General features: G+C 42.9%; 1 protein-coding gene across 1 annotated transcript in view; it reads right to left on the bottom strand.

Annotated features, from left to right (window-relative positions):
* The window catches only part of CHD5 (chromodomain helicase DNA binding protein 5), a 1,012,157-nt gene that overhangs the window by 188,992 nt on the left and 807,672 nt on the right, over window positions 1-15,493 (bottom strand). Inside the window, exons 31-32 of the mRNA XM_078640953.1 lie at window positions 2,864-3,023; window positions 254-333 (exon numbers count right to left, since the gene is read on the bottom strand). Of these exons, the coding sequence (XP_078497079.1) occupies window positions 254-333; window positions 2,864-3,023 (240 nt within the window). The remainder of the gene's footprint in view (window positions 1-253; window positions 334-2,863; window positions 3,024-15,493) is intronic.

Genomic DNA, 15,493 nt, shown 5'->3' with positions numbered 1-15,493 from the left:
CAGTAAAGAAGGAGGTGATTGTGGGGGTACCAACAAAGATTGCCGCACCAGCCACCACCAGAGATAAAGCCAGCCCTGGACAGACACCTTCATTGTGGTTGGCCACACTGTGCTTGTTTTGTGTCGGTCGAGGAAGCTTCTGACTTTGCTCAATACAAAAGCCAACATTTTTATCTAGCTCAATGATAGGACATAACACTGCCCTCCTGACAACTTCCACACTGCACAGACTGCGATTTCAAGGTTCACACACCTGTATGTCTGGCGGTTTTGTGTTTGTGTTTTCCATCTGCTCCTTGTCTTCAGTGGTCGGTGATTGTGTCTCGCTCTTGTCTACAAAAAAATACATAATGGGTTTTTTCATTACTGCACTTTTCACATGAATACCTGTCACACTAGTGATTCACAGTTACTGTCACAGATCTCAGACACGGTCATCGTGGCATTAATAAATAAATCAGAGTTCAAGCCATAATAAAAATGTGACTGTGTAATGACGTCACAAAGTCCTCTGTCCACCCTGTGAAAAGTGCACCAATGTTGGCGTGTTTATGGTATACATCGACCATTCCATTTGACCATTTTTGTTCAAATGTTGACCCTGGGAGTAAAACAATTTCAATTATCAACACGTCATATATATATATCCCTACACCCTAATATTTAAATATTGTGAACAGGGAAAAGCAACAAGAATCACATACTCACCTCCTATTTGCTATTTCTGCAAACTCCATGAAATATTCCTATTCAGTGTTATCCAACAAGCCAGTCATTAATAGTGACAAGTTGTCCATTAATGGTTGCACGTCACCAACACCCAGTCCACCGTCATGGACTCTGCATTTAGCAACGTGGTTGTTTGCCTGCCACCAGGATATTCTGAACACTTTATTGAAGAAACTGGCTGGGATATCAGATGGGTTCACCAGGAGTGTCTCAAGCCATCCAGGGCAATGCAGACATTTTAAATAATGTGGCTCCACCTAGGATCGTGAGGGAGTGTATGTACACAGGTCATTGCGCAGCCTATGCAGCATGGAGAATATGCTAAGGGCCCAATAATATTGGGGACACATCAAGTGGTTCATACCCAAATAATGAAAGTTGTCTGGATTGCCACTCTGCTACCCAGGGCCCTCCCCATAGCTAAAGACTTACCTATTTGTTCCATCTGACTACCAGACCATGTGAGAGAACTTAGATTTTCATTAAAGGCTTGCCAGCCCATTTAGGGTGATAAGGGATGAGGGTCATTTCATCTGCGTACAGAGACATGTGATTCTTTATTTCCCCAATCCAATGAAAACCCGGCAAACAAACATCTCTAATCCATTAGGCTAGTGGCACAATGGCCAGCACAGATAAAAGTAGGGAAAAGAGGCATCCCTGTCGCGTACCACTTCCTATTGGAAAGAAGTCTCACAGTATGCTGTTAACTTACAACTAGGCCCTTGGGACTGTGTAAAATACTTTAATATATGTAAGGAAGAGGGGGCCAATGTCCATGTTGTGTGGTACCTAACATAAGATATTCCACATCAGCGAGCGAAACACCCTCTCAATGTCTACAGGATCAATGCACTAAGGCCAGAGAATTGCGGGAAGCCAGCTAGAGTCAGCTGCACTTAAGGGAGGCAGCGTCGCGTATGACGTCCTGGCACAAAGCTGTTTTCATCAACGCATGCGTCACTTCGCATGCGTTTACATCGCGTGGCGTCACAGCGCACGCGATGTTACAACGTGTGCGTTTATTACGCACGCCACTACATCAGAGGCGCCAATAGATCGCGGGCGCTTACAACGGACACGGGAGACAACGCTGGAACCACGAGACAGGTAAGCCCGTAGTGTTTTAGGCTTTTAGCTAGTTGGTGGGGAGTGTAGTGGAGGGGCAGGGTTTTAGGCTTTAGGGCTTAGGGTTAATAGTAGTATATGGTTGTGTTTTAGGGGTTAGGGCTTAAGGTCGGATACAGTAGTGTTTTAGACATTTGGGCTAGGGCTGTTACGGCTTAGGGTTAAGGGGCAAATATGGTAGTGTTATGGACATTTGGGTTAGATCTTTTAGGGCTTAGGGTTAAGGGTCGGATATGGTAGTGTTTTAGGCTTTAGGGTTAGGGCTTAGGGTTAAGGGGCGTGTAGGGTAATGTTTTAAGGTTTCTGGTTAAGGGTCGTATATCATACACTATTTAGACTTGAGGGGGTCGATGTGTCTTTGCTACGTTGCTTACAGTGTCGTTTAGGAGGTAGGGTCAGGGGGAATGCGCATGGGGTACAAATTGCGATTTTGAAGTATGCGGGGTGTTGGTATGCGGTGTGAATGTCTTTTGCATGCTTTACAATTGGGATGCGGCGTGATGGGCTGTGTTGTAATTACTTGCGATGTAAAGTGACATGCGATCTAAAATCGGCGATGTGAGGGCATGCGATGTTACCGTTTGTGATGTGCTATCATACATCCGATTCTCTCCTCCCTGTAGCACCGTATTACACTTTTCAAGGAAATTACAAATTAGTGAATATTTCCAGATGCTCCTTCCCTATGTCCAATACCACTAATCTCCTGTGATTAACTTCCTTAGAAGGGACCTCCTGGTGACAGCAGTATTTACGGGTCCAGGCAATCTCTGGACTTCAAGAGAGGCAATGTCAGTTTTGCACTGTGTGATCTTCTGACTGACAGTCAGCTGTATTCCTTCTGTGAGCGGCTGTCTTGAATGTCTCCCAGAATGAGGCTGTGACTGAGACTCAACTTTAAGAAAGCATCTTTTCATAATATTGTACGTTAAGCATAATGTGCCTGCATATAGCTGTTGAGAATTAAATGGACCGGATTCCATCAGAAATAAAAGATGTTCTGTACCAGGCAATGCAGCTGTTCCAGTGTGAGCTGGTGCAGGGCTGGCAGGGACAGGAGTATTGGGGTCAGACGAGGCGATCTCGCTGGACTTTTTGCTCTCTGGTTCCTCAGGGATGAGGTCCGGGGTGCTGTATTTACCATTGACATGATCAAACTCGTGCACCTGATCGGGGGGAAAAGAAAATACATGAAATCAAAGCAATCAGTCAGCAAATAGTTTGTAAAATGGTTAACTTGTGGAATTAGAGCTTTAGTAGACATTCAGACATGCTGCGAACATCTTCAAGAAATCATACACGTTTGGAGTTACAATCCCCTAGATGCATCATTGTTGCCGTTTGCGATTCCTAAATTGCGAAAATTAAGGAATCGCAATTTAGAAATCGCAAACGGCAATGCATGAACAATTCGCATTTTTTTTTGCGAATCGGTATTTTTCCTTAATTGCGATTCATAATTCGCAATTAAGGAAAAACCTTCCCATTGATTCCTATGGGCCAAAAGGCCCATAGGAATGAATGGGAAGGCAATCACATTTTGGGAATTTCAAATTGCGATTTGCAAAATGTGAATGCAATTTCAAGGGTGCAGGGGGGGGGGTCCAAAGAACCCCTCCCTGCACCCCGGAAATGTAACTTTAAATGCAATTTACACACACACATGCCCAAAGGGCATGTGTGTGTGTAAATTTAAACTTTTAAAAATGCAATGTGTGCATATTTGATAGTTTTAGGTAAATTAGCATGAAGTTCAATTTCATGCTATTTTACCCCTTCCAAACTTTAAAAATAATCATGCATTGCATTTAAGAAATCTCTAATTGCGATTTCTTAAATGCAATTGCAATTTTGGAAATCGCAACATGGTTGCGATTCCTAAAATTGCGAAATGCATGATGCATTCCAAATTAGTCAATTGCATTCGCAAATGGCCGAAAAATGCGATTCGCACCGTTTGCGAATGCAATTCTGTTTGATGCATCTAGGCAAATATGTTTTAAGGGGTGCAGCTATCAAAAGCACATGAGGCGCTATGGCACTGGGGCCCAAGGGTATGAGGGGCCTATTTCATCCCAAACATAGCTGATTTTACTACCACAGACGAGCATTGGGCCCACTTTATCTTTTTTCATTATTGCTCAAGTCAGCTTTGCTACATTACTGTACATTTGTGTTCATTAGGGAGTTTTTATGAGCAATGTATGCCACCTGAGGACGCTATAGAAGTGGGAGGAGTTGCTGGCCATTTTACAATCACAAAGAGAAGACCATCGCCCTCCTGCCAACAGTGTAAAAAATAAAAAAAATAAAAACAATAACAACCCTGCGTTTATTCTCATCTATTTTTGTTTAAAGGAGTCTTTGCGGTGGGGCCAGGGGATAACAAGCACCCATGGGGAGTGGTATGTGCTGTTATGTATGCACAAGATGCTTTGGCCGGCCATCTAAGGACGGCTAAGCGCATTGATGTCCTCTCCAACCCATGTGTGTTGCTGGATTGGATACAGCAAAGCACAGGCTCCCAGTCTCCCAGGGAGTGCAAATCATCGGCGCTCAGGCCAATCCTCAAGCTGCTCTCATGCGTGAGAGCAGCTTCAGGATTGGCCGCAGGGGAGTCTGTGTTCTCTGCCTGCAGTGGAGCCACGAGAGGAGCAGAAGACGGCGATGCTGAGGGCTGCAGGCAGCAGATACGTTCTTTTTTTTTAAATCCATTATTTCATTGTTCGTCGACTCAGCAAAACCACTGGCTGACAAACTCTTCAAACAAGTTGTATGTGCTAAAAAGGGGGAGTGAAATGGGTAGGTGAGCAATGTCACAATACCACTGGGGCCTGAGACAATGAAAGAAATATTTGAATGAATCTGAGTCAATGACGATCGATCGGGCCCCTTTCCAGACTATTGTTTTCCTCCGCTGCCTTTCCAGACAGAGATCTGCCTTATGGAAATTGGTCATAGTTCTACTCTGATAAAGACAATCAAGCCCAAACTACTAAGCGGGGTCCTCTCCAGATGGCATTGCAAGCAACCACAGACTGATTTCAATATATTTAGGTGCCAGAGTGGTATAGCTTGAGTCCTACGGCACAATGGGCACAGAATCCACTTCTGGGCATGCCTGTCGTACTTAGGGCATTAACTGAAAAAACAACAAGATGATGGAAGAAATATCAGAATTATTCTCAGTCACTATCGATCGCTTGTGCAGCATTACAGACTGACAATTTTCGTCCACTGTGTCATTCTAGAAAGAGACCACCTTATGCAAATCAGTCTCGGTCTTGCTCCAAGCGAAACATCCAGGCCAATTTGCCTGGTCAGGGCAGCATCAAATAGGAACATAAGCAAACCTAGGCCATTTTCAACCTGTATAGGTCTCGGCAGTGAAGTATAGCTTGAGTCCTACGGTCCAGTGAGCACAGGACCCACATCTGGGTACCTCAACCGCACTTAGGGAGTAAGCTGCAAAAAGAACAAGATGCGGAAAGGAATGCTTGAGTTAAACTCAGCCTGTGGCAATTGTTTGGGCTGCATTCCAGATCTTCGTTTAACACCCACTGTTCCATTCTAGATAGAGAGCTGCCTTCTGCAAATGAATCTTGGTTCTGCTCCAATATGACAATCTGGCAGGCACTGCCCATGTAGGGCGTGCCACCGGGCTGTGATATGGGGCAGGGTGGGGGTTGTAAAATGCGGCAAACTGACGATTTCAGGTAAGTAACAAAAAAAAAAGAATTTTGTTGCGCGCGCTGTATCGCCAAATGCGATGCAGCGCGCGCAAGTAAATTAGGTTTTTTTCCCCGTTACTTTCCGGAAATCATCAGTTTCCCACATTTTACTACCCCCCACCCTGCCCCTCCCCCGCCCCACGTCACCGCCCTGTGGCACGCCCTACACGGGCCGTGGCTGCAATCTGGCCAGAACTGCCAAGCTGTTGAGGCGACATGGTGGGAAAAAAATACAACAGACTGGGCTATGGTCACCCCAAGTAATTACATTGGCTGAGATTAATTCAAGCATTCCAGCCATCACTTTTTAAAAAATATTTTTCATTGTGACACCCTATGTGCAACGAATATGCCCAGATATGAGTCCTCAGCTCACTCTGCTACTGAAACCAAGCTGCAGCTCACTCAGCAGGTCTTAAAAAGACTGAAACCAGTCTTGGGTTTGCTTGTGTTCCAGATCAGAGAGGACCGGCTTGGCAGTTTGGGCTGGACTGGTCTTACTGAAGCAGGACCAAGAGTGATTTGAACCTGGCTTGGTTTCAACGGAGTTGGCATGGTGGGAAAAAAACACAATGGACTGGGTTGTGGCCTAGAATATTTACCAGTGGCTGAGATTAATTTAAGCATTCCATACATCCCGTTTTTTGTAATTTTCATAGAAAACTATATAGGCACAGGTTTCCAGGCACACAGTCAGGTGACCTTTCCTATGGCTCCTAATTCTTTTGTGTGGAGTTCTCCACAGTATAGAAGTTCATGCAGGTTTAATGAAGCCCCCAGTGCAAGCACACCCATTTTTTTTCTTCCTATGTATGGACAAAGCCCATCCTCTACTCCCCCATGAAATATACAGGTGATCAGTTCCCCTTTCATCCTGGTAGGAAGCTAAATCTATGCTTATTTTGAGGGTGGAAAGGGGTCAGATTGCAGTTTGGGAATGCCCATACATGAAGATGTTTGTGGGCGTTCCCAAACCTCCATGGCAAACCACGTGCTGCAACATCTTCACGCCACCCCTAGTGGGATTTATGTCTGAGAATTTCTCCACAATCGTGGCATAGATTTTAGTACCTGTCAAACCATTAACGCCTGCAAAAAAGCCTATGTTTACAACCATATTTACTTTGGTGAATCAGGCAGGAGATATCAGAAACATATACCCATTGTATAAAGGAATTGGAACTCCTGAAACTATGATACATATATAATTATTGAATAAGGATGGAGAGGATGTAGCCTTACGGCTAGAGCGGTCGACCTCGAAGCTGGGGAACCGGGTTCGAGTCTCAGCAAAAACACTCAACATCCTGTGATTCTGGGCAAATCACTTAATCTCCCTAAGCCTAACAAAAAAACAGGAATGTGCCATTCTGTAACAAAACTGGTGCTCATGTAAAGCGCTTTGATTCCCGATGTCTCGGGTCTAATTCGCGCTACATAAAACTCTAAAAAATAAAATAACTAAAAATAAAATAAATAAGGATGGAAATGATAATTAGACTTGTACATGCTACTATACTAAAATGATGTTTAGCCGACGTAATTCATAATGCGAATAAAACAGATTATGAAGGTCATGCTTGACATTCATTGATGTTTCAGAGACCTTCATAACGTTGTTATTGTATCATAGGTAAGCAGCCTACCAAGGGCCGGACTCACACACCAGCCCTGGCACTTTGGTCCGACAGTCCCGGGGGGTGGGGGAGTGGGGGGCGGGTACTGTCGGGAACACTGCTGCTGCATGCACTTTTGTTACAAGGGGCCAATTTTGCAGCTCAAAACCGGCCCCCAGTTTAAAAAACAGCCCCCACCGGTCCAAAACCGGCCCCCAATCTTCCGGCTCACCGGGGAAAGGCAGTCCGGCCCTCAGCCTACCTGTTTTATTCACCAACTTACGCATCAACTTCTGTGCCTAAGGGTATATTTGGGCAGTCTATGACAAGTTTGACAAAAATTTAGTTCACTGTTTAGAGAAGAATGGCAGGGAGAGGGGAATCTTTATAGCAAAATCCCAAAACAGTTCTCTGTTACATTTGCACCTGGTAAATACATATATGAAGGAATGAGCTATGGTTAAACCATACTTTTTTCTCTGAGTCCAGATTTTGGATATGCAACATTGGTTTCTAATTGGTTGTCAAAAATGTTAATCTTCCACTATAACACATAATTCTTTCGGATCACTGACATAATATTGAATACAAAAATATAGAATTACCAAAATATCGATGAAAAAATATAGAATGCAAAAATATCGAATTCCTATCTACAAACAGGTAAGTACAAAAATATCGAATCAAAAATATCGTTTTAAAAAATATAGGGGTATATTACCAACAACTAGCGATAGTTTTTGTCTCTAACTTGTTTAGAGACAAAAATTATCGCCGCAAACCGGCGATTTTTATCGCAGATAAACCTTGCTATTAGCAAGGTTTATCGCAAATGCGATAAAAAACGGCTGCAATGCATGAATATCGCTGAAAAGTCAGCGATATTCATGCATTATCGAGCAAATGCTCTTAGCCATGTTATCCACCTCCCATTGGATAACATGGCTAAGAACTGCTCAGGGCAGGTGTTAGCTTTTGGAGATATTCGCGCTTAGCGCGAATATCTCCAAAAGTTGGTAATAGGAGATAGCGATGTTAGCGACTGTTTCCAGTCGCTAACATCTTGGCATGCCCACTTTGCATGTCATTAGTGATAAATATCACTGACATGCAAAGTGGGGCCCATGATGGTCGCTATCTCCTATTAGCTGTCGCTAACTGGTGTTAGCGACAGCTTGGTAATAGGGAGATAATTTTATCTCCGCTTTCTTGGCTTTTAAAGCCAAAAAAGCGGAGATAAAACCCCTTGATAATATACCCCATAGTTAGTCAAAATATCGAATTTTTGTAAATGTCTTAAAAGTAACTTAACATTAATGAAATAATACATATAATTAACTAAAACATACTTAAATAACCATAACATTATTAAATAATTAATTTAAGTTATTAAAAAAACAGACAATTTAATTTTTTTAAACATATATATATATATATATATATATTAACGTAATATTAATAAGAAATATACAATATTTTTACCGTAGGATAGCGGGAGGGTAAAATTGACTATTACCACTCCAGTGAGTGCAACAGTACGGAAAGCGTTGGATAGTGGGAGGGTAAAAATTAGTATTCCGACTTCAGATGGTGCAACAGTAGGGAAAGCGTTGGATAGCGTAGGGGTAAAAATTACTATTTCTACTCCAGAGATTGAAACAGTAGGGAAACCGTTGGATAGCGTAGGGGTAAAAATTACTATTCCCACTCCAGTGAGTGCAACAGTAGGGAAAGCGTTGGATAGTGGGAGGGTAAAAATAACCTTTCCCACTCCAGTGAGTGCAACAGTAGGGAGAGCGTTGGATAGCGGGAGGGTACAAATTACTATTCCCACTCCAGAGAGTGCAACAGTAGGGAAAGCGTTGGATAGCGTAGGGGTAAAAATTACTATTCCCACTCCAGAGAGTGCAACAGTAGGGAAAGCATTGGAGAGCGTAGGGGTAAAAATTACTATTCCCACTCCAGAGAGTGCATCAGCAGGGAAAGCGTTGGATAGCGTAGTGGTATAAATTACTATTCCCACTCCAGAGAGTGCAACAGTAGGGAAAGCGTTGGATAGCGTAGGGGTAAAAATTACTATTTCCACTCCAGAGATTGAAACAGTAGGGAAACCGTTGGATAGCGTAGGGGTAAAAATTACTATTCCCACTCCAGAGAGTGCAACAGTAGGGAAAGCATTGGATAGCCTAGGGGTAAAAATTACTATTCCCACTCTAGTGAGTTTAACAGTAGGGAAAGTAATGATTTAATATATTAATAAAAATTAATTAAATATCAATATCAATAAAAAAGTATTAAAATTACCAATTTAATATTATGTAATAATTAATCAATTAAAAATACAAATAAATAGTAGTTATTAAAATTAATTACCTATTAATAATTAATTAACTAATTAATAATAAAAATTAATACCAATTCATAATTATTTAACAGTAAATTAATTATCAATGCACAAAAAGTATTTTTAATATGTAATTAATTACAATTAAATTACTTCCCACCCTATTCCCCTATAAACCCACAATCCGCTACGGAAAATAAATTAATAAAATTTACATGATTATCAAATAATCAATTAATATAAATTAATGACCAAATAAAAAATTAATTAACTATTAATTCAAAATGAATACCAATAAATAAATAAACATATTTAATTAATTACAATTATATTACTTCCCACCCTATTCCCCTATAAACCCATAACCCAATACAGAACTAAAACGCAAAATTAAATTAAAAATAATTAGTAATTTCTAAAAATTCATATTTAATTTACTATAATTAAATTACTTCCCACCCTATTCCCCTTTAAACCCACAACCCGCTACAGAATTAAACTACGCAAAAATTAAATAACATAAAATTCATTACTTAAAATAAATTACAAAAATAATATACACTTTCCACACATACTAACATACAAAACATTTTAAAAATTCGATATTAATAAAAATTCGATATATTTTAATACCTATATTATACACTTCGATATTTTGACTTTCTATATTTTGAAAATCGATATTATATTACTTACCTTCAATTCGATATTTTACACCACTATATTCTGTCCATTCGATATTTTGTCCATTCTATATTTTGGCTTCGATATTATGGCTATTCTGTATTTTGAATTCGATATTATGTCTAGTTACCAATTCTTTCTTTCAAAGACTGGGCATTGATGTAAGTGGCAGGCCTTTTTTTCTGCTGATATGTGCAGCAGATCAGCCGAACACACAAAAGAGGCATAATTGTATGATAAACATGACTGCACTAATCCTTTAGTGTGTGTATGCGAATGGCATAGGAACTAGGACACTAATAATTGGCATTGCGATATTTGCTAACAGAGTGTTCAAGATTTTTTTTGTTTTGCAAAGTTTTATATAGCGCTGGCTAGACCCCATATTGTTTTTTAAATGGGTTGAAATTAGCAGCTCAAACACAAATAACAGAAATGCAGCAAAGAGAAATTCGTCCATTTTGCTGTTTAGGAAGCTATATGCAGTAAGGTAGATGTACGGCCTAGCACAGTGCTGATGTGGAAGGAAGCATGGTTTAATACAACTGCCTGCATTTCGGGTTTGTCTCTAACTGCAGGGCCGTTTCTGTCACTAGGCAGGACTAGGCGGCCGCCTAGGGCGGCAAAATGGTGAGGGCGGTATTGTGTTGTGGGCTGTGGCAAAAAAAATTCATGCAGTGGAGTGCACTGACTGCAAGCGCACCTGCTGCTTGCGCAGTTTAAACTTTAGAACCGAGCGCACACCCTAGATTAGTGGCGGGAGCGGCGCGCACCCTAGAGTAGTGGCGAGTGTGGAGCGGGACGGACACACACACACTACTACTAGTGCTGTGCTGCTAAGTATGGGTCCCCAGGGCCGTCAATCTTGTAGCGCTGGATAGCGCTACCAATGACGGCCCTGGGCAAAATCTGTGGCCAATCGGTGAGCAGTGCTTTAGCCAAGGAGGGCAGCCCAGTGACGGTGACGCCGCGTGAGCGTGACGCGTACAGCGCACCAGTGCCACCATCGATCTCTCTCGGCGCGCGCGGGGGACGGACTGTGTGTGTCGGCACAGTAGGCTGGCGCGCTGCTCTGGTGTCCCCTGGCTGGGCTGGCCCCTGTGTGATGGCCGTGAATTAACCACCTGAATTAAATAATTAATACTGCAGCTGCTGGCTGCCACTAGTGCCACACAGTCTTGTTGTCCCGCCCGGTCCCGACTCCCGGCCCTCTTCTAATCCCTGACTGTCTCCGACACACTCCAGGCCAGCACCACGAGCCTGCCTGCAAACATCATAGCCGTGGTGGTCGTGGGGACGTACGTGACTGACTTGAGCAGTGCTGTGCAGCGGTGAGTCAGCGCAGTCAGTGAAGGCCGCTGGCTGCGCAAATAAATATATTTCGGATGAATCGGATGCATACAATTTATCTAAAAATGTAATAATGTTGTTCACTTAGGCCTGCTAATGTTAAATACAAATGAGGCGGCGGCCTGCTGTGAGTGAATCATTATCTCCGAGACTACGGAGCTCGTCCTCACTCACGGTCACAGCCGGACTGGCAAGAAAAACACTGAGTGAGAGCTGGGTAGGGGTAGCAGCACTGTGAGGGGTGAGGACGAGGTGGAGGCAGAATGTCTGAGTGAGGTTTGGATGGTGGCACGGGCGGGGTGGGTCTGTTTGTTGTAGCAGGCCAGGCAGGCTGGCTAAAGATCATAAGATGGCGGTGGGTGTGCGGTGGCGGCCCCATGTTGTCCAGGCCTCCCTCCGGCCTGTGACTGAAGTGAGGTGAGGTGATGGAATCTCCCTGCATGTGAGCGAGGCTGGAGGAATAGCTGCCAAGGTTTCAGATTGCTATGTTTGACATTTTCTTGAATTCATTGTAATTATGAGTGACATTTCAACGAACATGAGTGACACTTTTTCACGAGCAAAGTCTAGCAATAAAAACAACAAAAATATATAAATTACAGAAATGACACCCATTTGAGCAACAAGGACCTCTAAAACGAGTCACATCCTAACCCACAAGCTGTATTACTGAGCAGTGCGTCCTGGTCTGGTCCTGCATGCCACCCACTACCTGCGCTAAACCCTGCTGGTGGCACCATCACCCCACTCGCAGTTTGAAGCTCTGCTGACTCTGATACTTGGCGCACTGAGAAGTTATGTTGGCAAGCACCACAGTGGCTCTCACAATCAATCACCTGACCCAGGTGCGAGTGGCTACTAACACAGCTTTACAGTCAGTGAGAAGAAGACAGACTGCTATGTGATGTACAGTCAGTTCTCAGCGGTAACAGGGCAGACAGGTGGCAGCTCAGAAGAAAATCATGCCAAGGGTATTGCCAGCAGGGTAGGCAGATTATATCATACAAGTTATTTTATATCTAATGCATTTATTCTAGCCTGTATGACGGGGGAGAGAGTGATGGTAGAAAAAGGGAGGGGGCGGCATTTTTCAATTCTCGTCTAGGGTGGCAAAACACCTAGAAACGGCCCTGTCTAACTGAGGCATTGTTCACATAATAATGAGGAGCTGAACACACCACTTCCCCTCCCCTCGTTATAGAGAATAATTGGGGAGAAATGTATAAAGAGATCCAAGAATTAAGAAGGGGCAGACAAGAAGACTGGTGGCTTGGGGCAGGGGAGGGATGGGGTGGAATGCCAGATATCTGAGATTCAACTTCAAATCTGAGAGTTTTCAAGAGATATGTGAGGATAATGCATTGCTTGGCATAAGATTGTGAGAGAAGGCTCTACTAATTATTCAACTGATACTACAACTGAGATGCTGACAATGTTATAGGTGTCAAATTATGTAGTGTTTAGGCTAATTGCTACTGATAGTAGGGGTGTGCAATATAAAAGGTTTTCGGTTTTCCTAAAATTGCTTTATTTGATATAATAGCTGCTGAAAAATCATTAAAATAGTTCTTATCATTTTTATGCACAGAAATTATGTGATGATAATACATAATAAATAAGTAATGATTATAAAACCGATTACTGTTTGTGTCTGCTCTTTCAGTGATCAGAGTTCATGCAACTGCAAATAACTTCTGACAGGGATGTCTAATTCCTAACACTTTTTAGCTAGAAGCGCAGTTCTGCGCCAGAGCAGATAAAGGACAGAGATGTTACATGTTGCTGTAAATATGTTGCAACGCTGTGCCTTGAAACTAACGCAGCGTGGTGCAGCAAAATAACTTGCGGCACCGCGCAGCATTAGTTTCCCAATATAACCCCCGAAAAATCTACAACCTGGAAAGAGCCATGCAAGTGTAGCTTCGCAGCGTTGCGTGGAGCAAATTACAAAAGAAGGGAATCATGCAACTTATTTTGCAACTTATTTACGGGAAACTAACGCAGTTCGATGCTGCAAGTTATTTTGCTGTGCCATGCTGCATAGGTTTCGAGGCACAGGGATGCGACATACTTACAGTAACATGTTGCATCTCTGTGCCTTTCCCTACACTGGCGCACAAACTGTTGCCATGCGCCGGTGAAACCTGCGTCGTGGGGAGATTCTTTTTGTGCAGGAAGGGGCACCTTCCTGCACATAAACAATCACTTGAGGTGATTGCCTCTCTTCTTCCAATGCATGCTGTAGAATGCAGCACGCATTGATAGAGGAAAAAAACGAGGAGTATTAAAACATTTCTCCTCATTGAGCCTCACCCTGACGCATTTCCAGGTTCACGATTGCTCGTAAATCTGCAAATGCATCAGTGGACATGGGTGTTGCGTGGAAACACCCACAGCAGCACCCATGTCACACCCCTAACACGCAATGTGTTGCGTGAAATGGGGCGAAATTTATGAGCACAACTAAAGCCACCAAGATGGCTTTACGTGTGCTTTTAAATTTCATGCAGCAGGTTGAGCCGTCGGTGCAACGTGACGCACCGTTGCGGAAGTGGCTCATAAATAAGCCTCTATATGTGCAGTGGCTCGTTTACTACACAAGCAAAATCCAGCCATTCCAGGGATTTGCCCAAGGTAGGAGGAGGCAGGAAATTGGAGTCATATGATTTGTACCTGTGCTTATCTACAGCAGTTCTGGGATAACATTCTTAACTTTATATGCAATTGCCTGGCAATTCTGGTGCAACTGCAACTTCAGTACTACCGTGGTTGCTCCAGTCATTTCGGGATTGCTTCACACGCACCAAGGCGCTGGTGTTTGTCTACCTAAAGGCCTGCTCTTATTTAAGCTATGGCTGAGCAAATTGGCAGTGTTTATTATAATGAAAAATATATTTAAAGAAAAAATACAGGCAAAACGTAATTACAAAATGATTGTTTTTTTCGTATTTAATTGCATCTAACCATTGAAAGTTGTTTCTTAAGAGATGAAAATTATAATATTTGACGGAATTGCATGAATTGAGAATCTAACACTACATAAAAACACAAAACTGTGTGATGATATGTTAACACTCTTAGTAAACCCCGTTTTTTCAACGAGGAGTCCTAGGATTAGTATGGTATATGCGCCGTGTAGATACACGTTATCCTTTGCTGCCATCTAGAGGATGATTGTGTTATTTCAATGTCTCGTGATCACTTATTTGTCTCGCGCGAACCTGTGCTGGAAACCAGTTCCTGAAAACATACTGCATCAAGGAAATACAAAATTACTTCTTGTTTGGAATTTAAATTACCTTCCTCTCCTCCACCACATTCTCGAAGACCATGTACATTTTTTAGGTCGCTTATGGCGATTATTTCTCTCCATATATTTGACCACCTCGACACGAGTTTGTAGGATTCCCTCTCATTTGCTAATCCTCTGAGGCCAGATACACTTAGACATGTCTACAGTACAAATGTATAACTAATTCTAGTATCCACCGAACCAAACCAATCTCATAAGTATGCAAAACAAGAATAAAGATAGGTTCCCTTGTACTGATTGACCCTTTGTATTTCAAGGACACCCATAGCATCCTGGGATTGCATTTAGTAAAGTGATGCAACACTAGTTTGAGGATGAGCATGAGTGAAGCAACAGCACACTTCACAAACACACCAGCCTCACGTTACAGACAAAACTGTGGCCTGCTGCACAGGGGCCCACAACTCACTAAGAGGCAGATTTACAAGGCACTTGCGCCACGTTTACGCCGCTGTTGCGTCACGCAACGGCGGTGTAAATGTGGCGCATCCCTGGGACCCATTTACAACGTGACGCATCTAGGCAGATGCGTCACGTTGTAAAGCCCTGAACCACATGTGGGCGTTCTGGCACAGGGTGGGCGTTCCGGGGCAGGTGA

This window comes from Lissotriton helveticus, chromosome 5_1, assembly GCF_964261635.1.
Source record: "Lissotriton helveticus chromosome 5_1, aLisHel1.1, whole genome shotgun sequence".
NCBI lineage: Eukaryota > Metazoa > Chordata > Amphibia > Caudata > Salamandridae > Lissotriton > Lissotriton helveticus.
The sequence above is the reverse complement of the archived record's forward strand: the minus strand, read 5'-3'. Positions and strand labels throughout refer to the sequence as shown.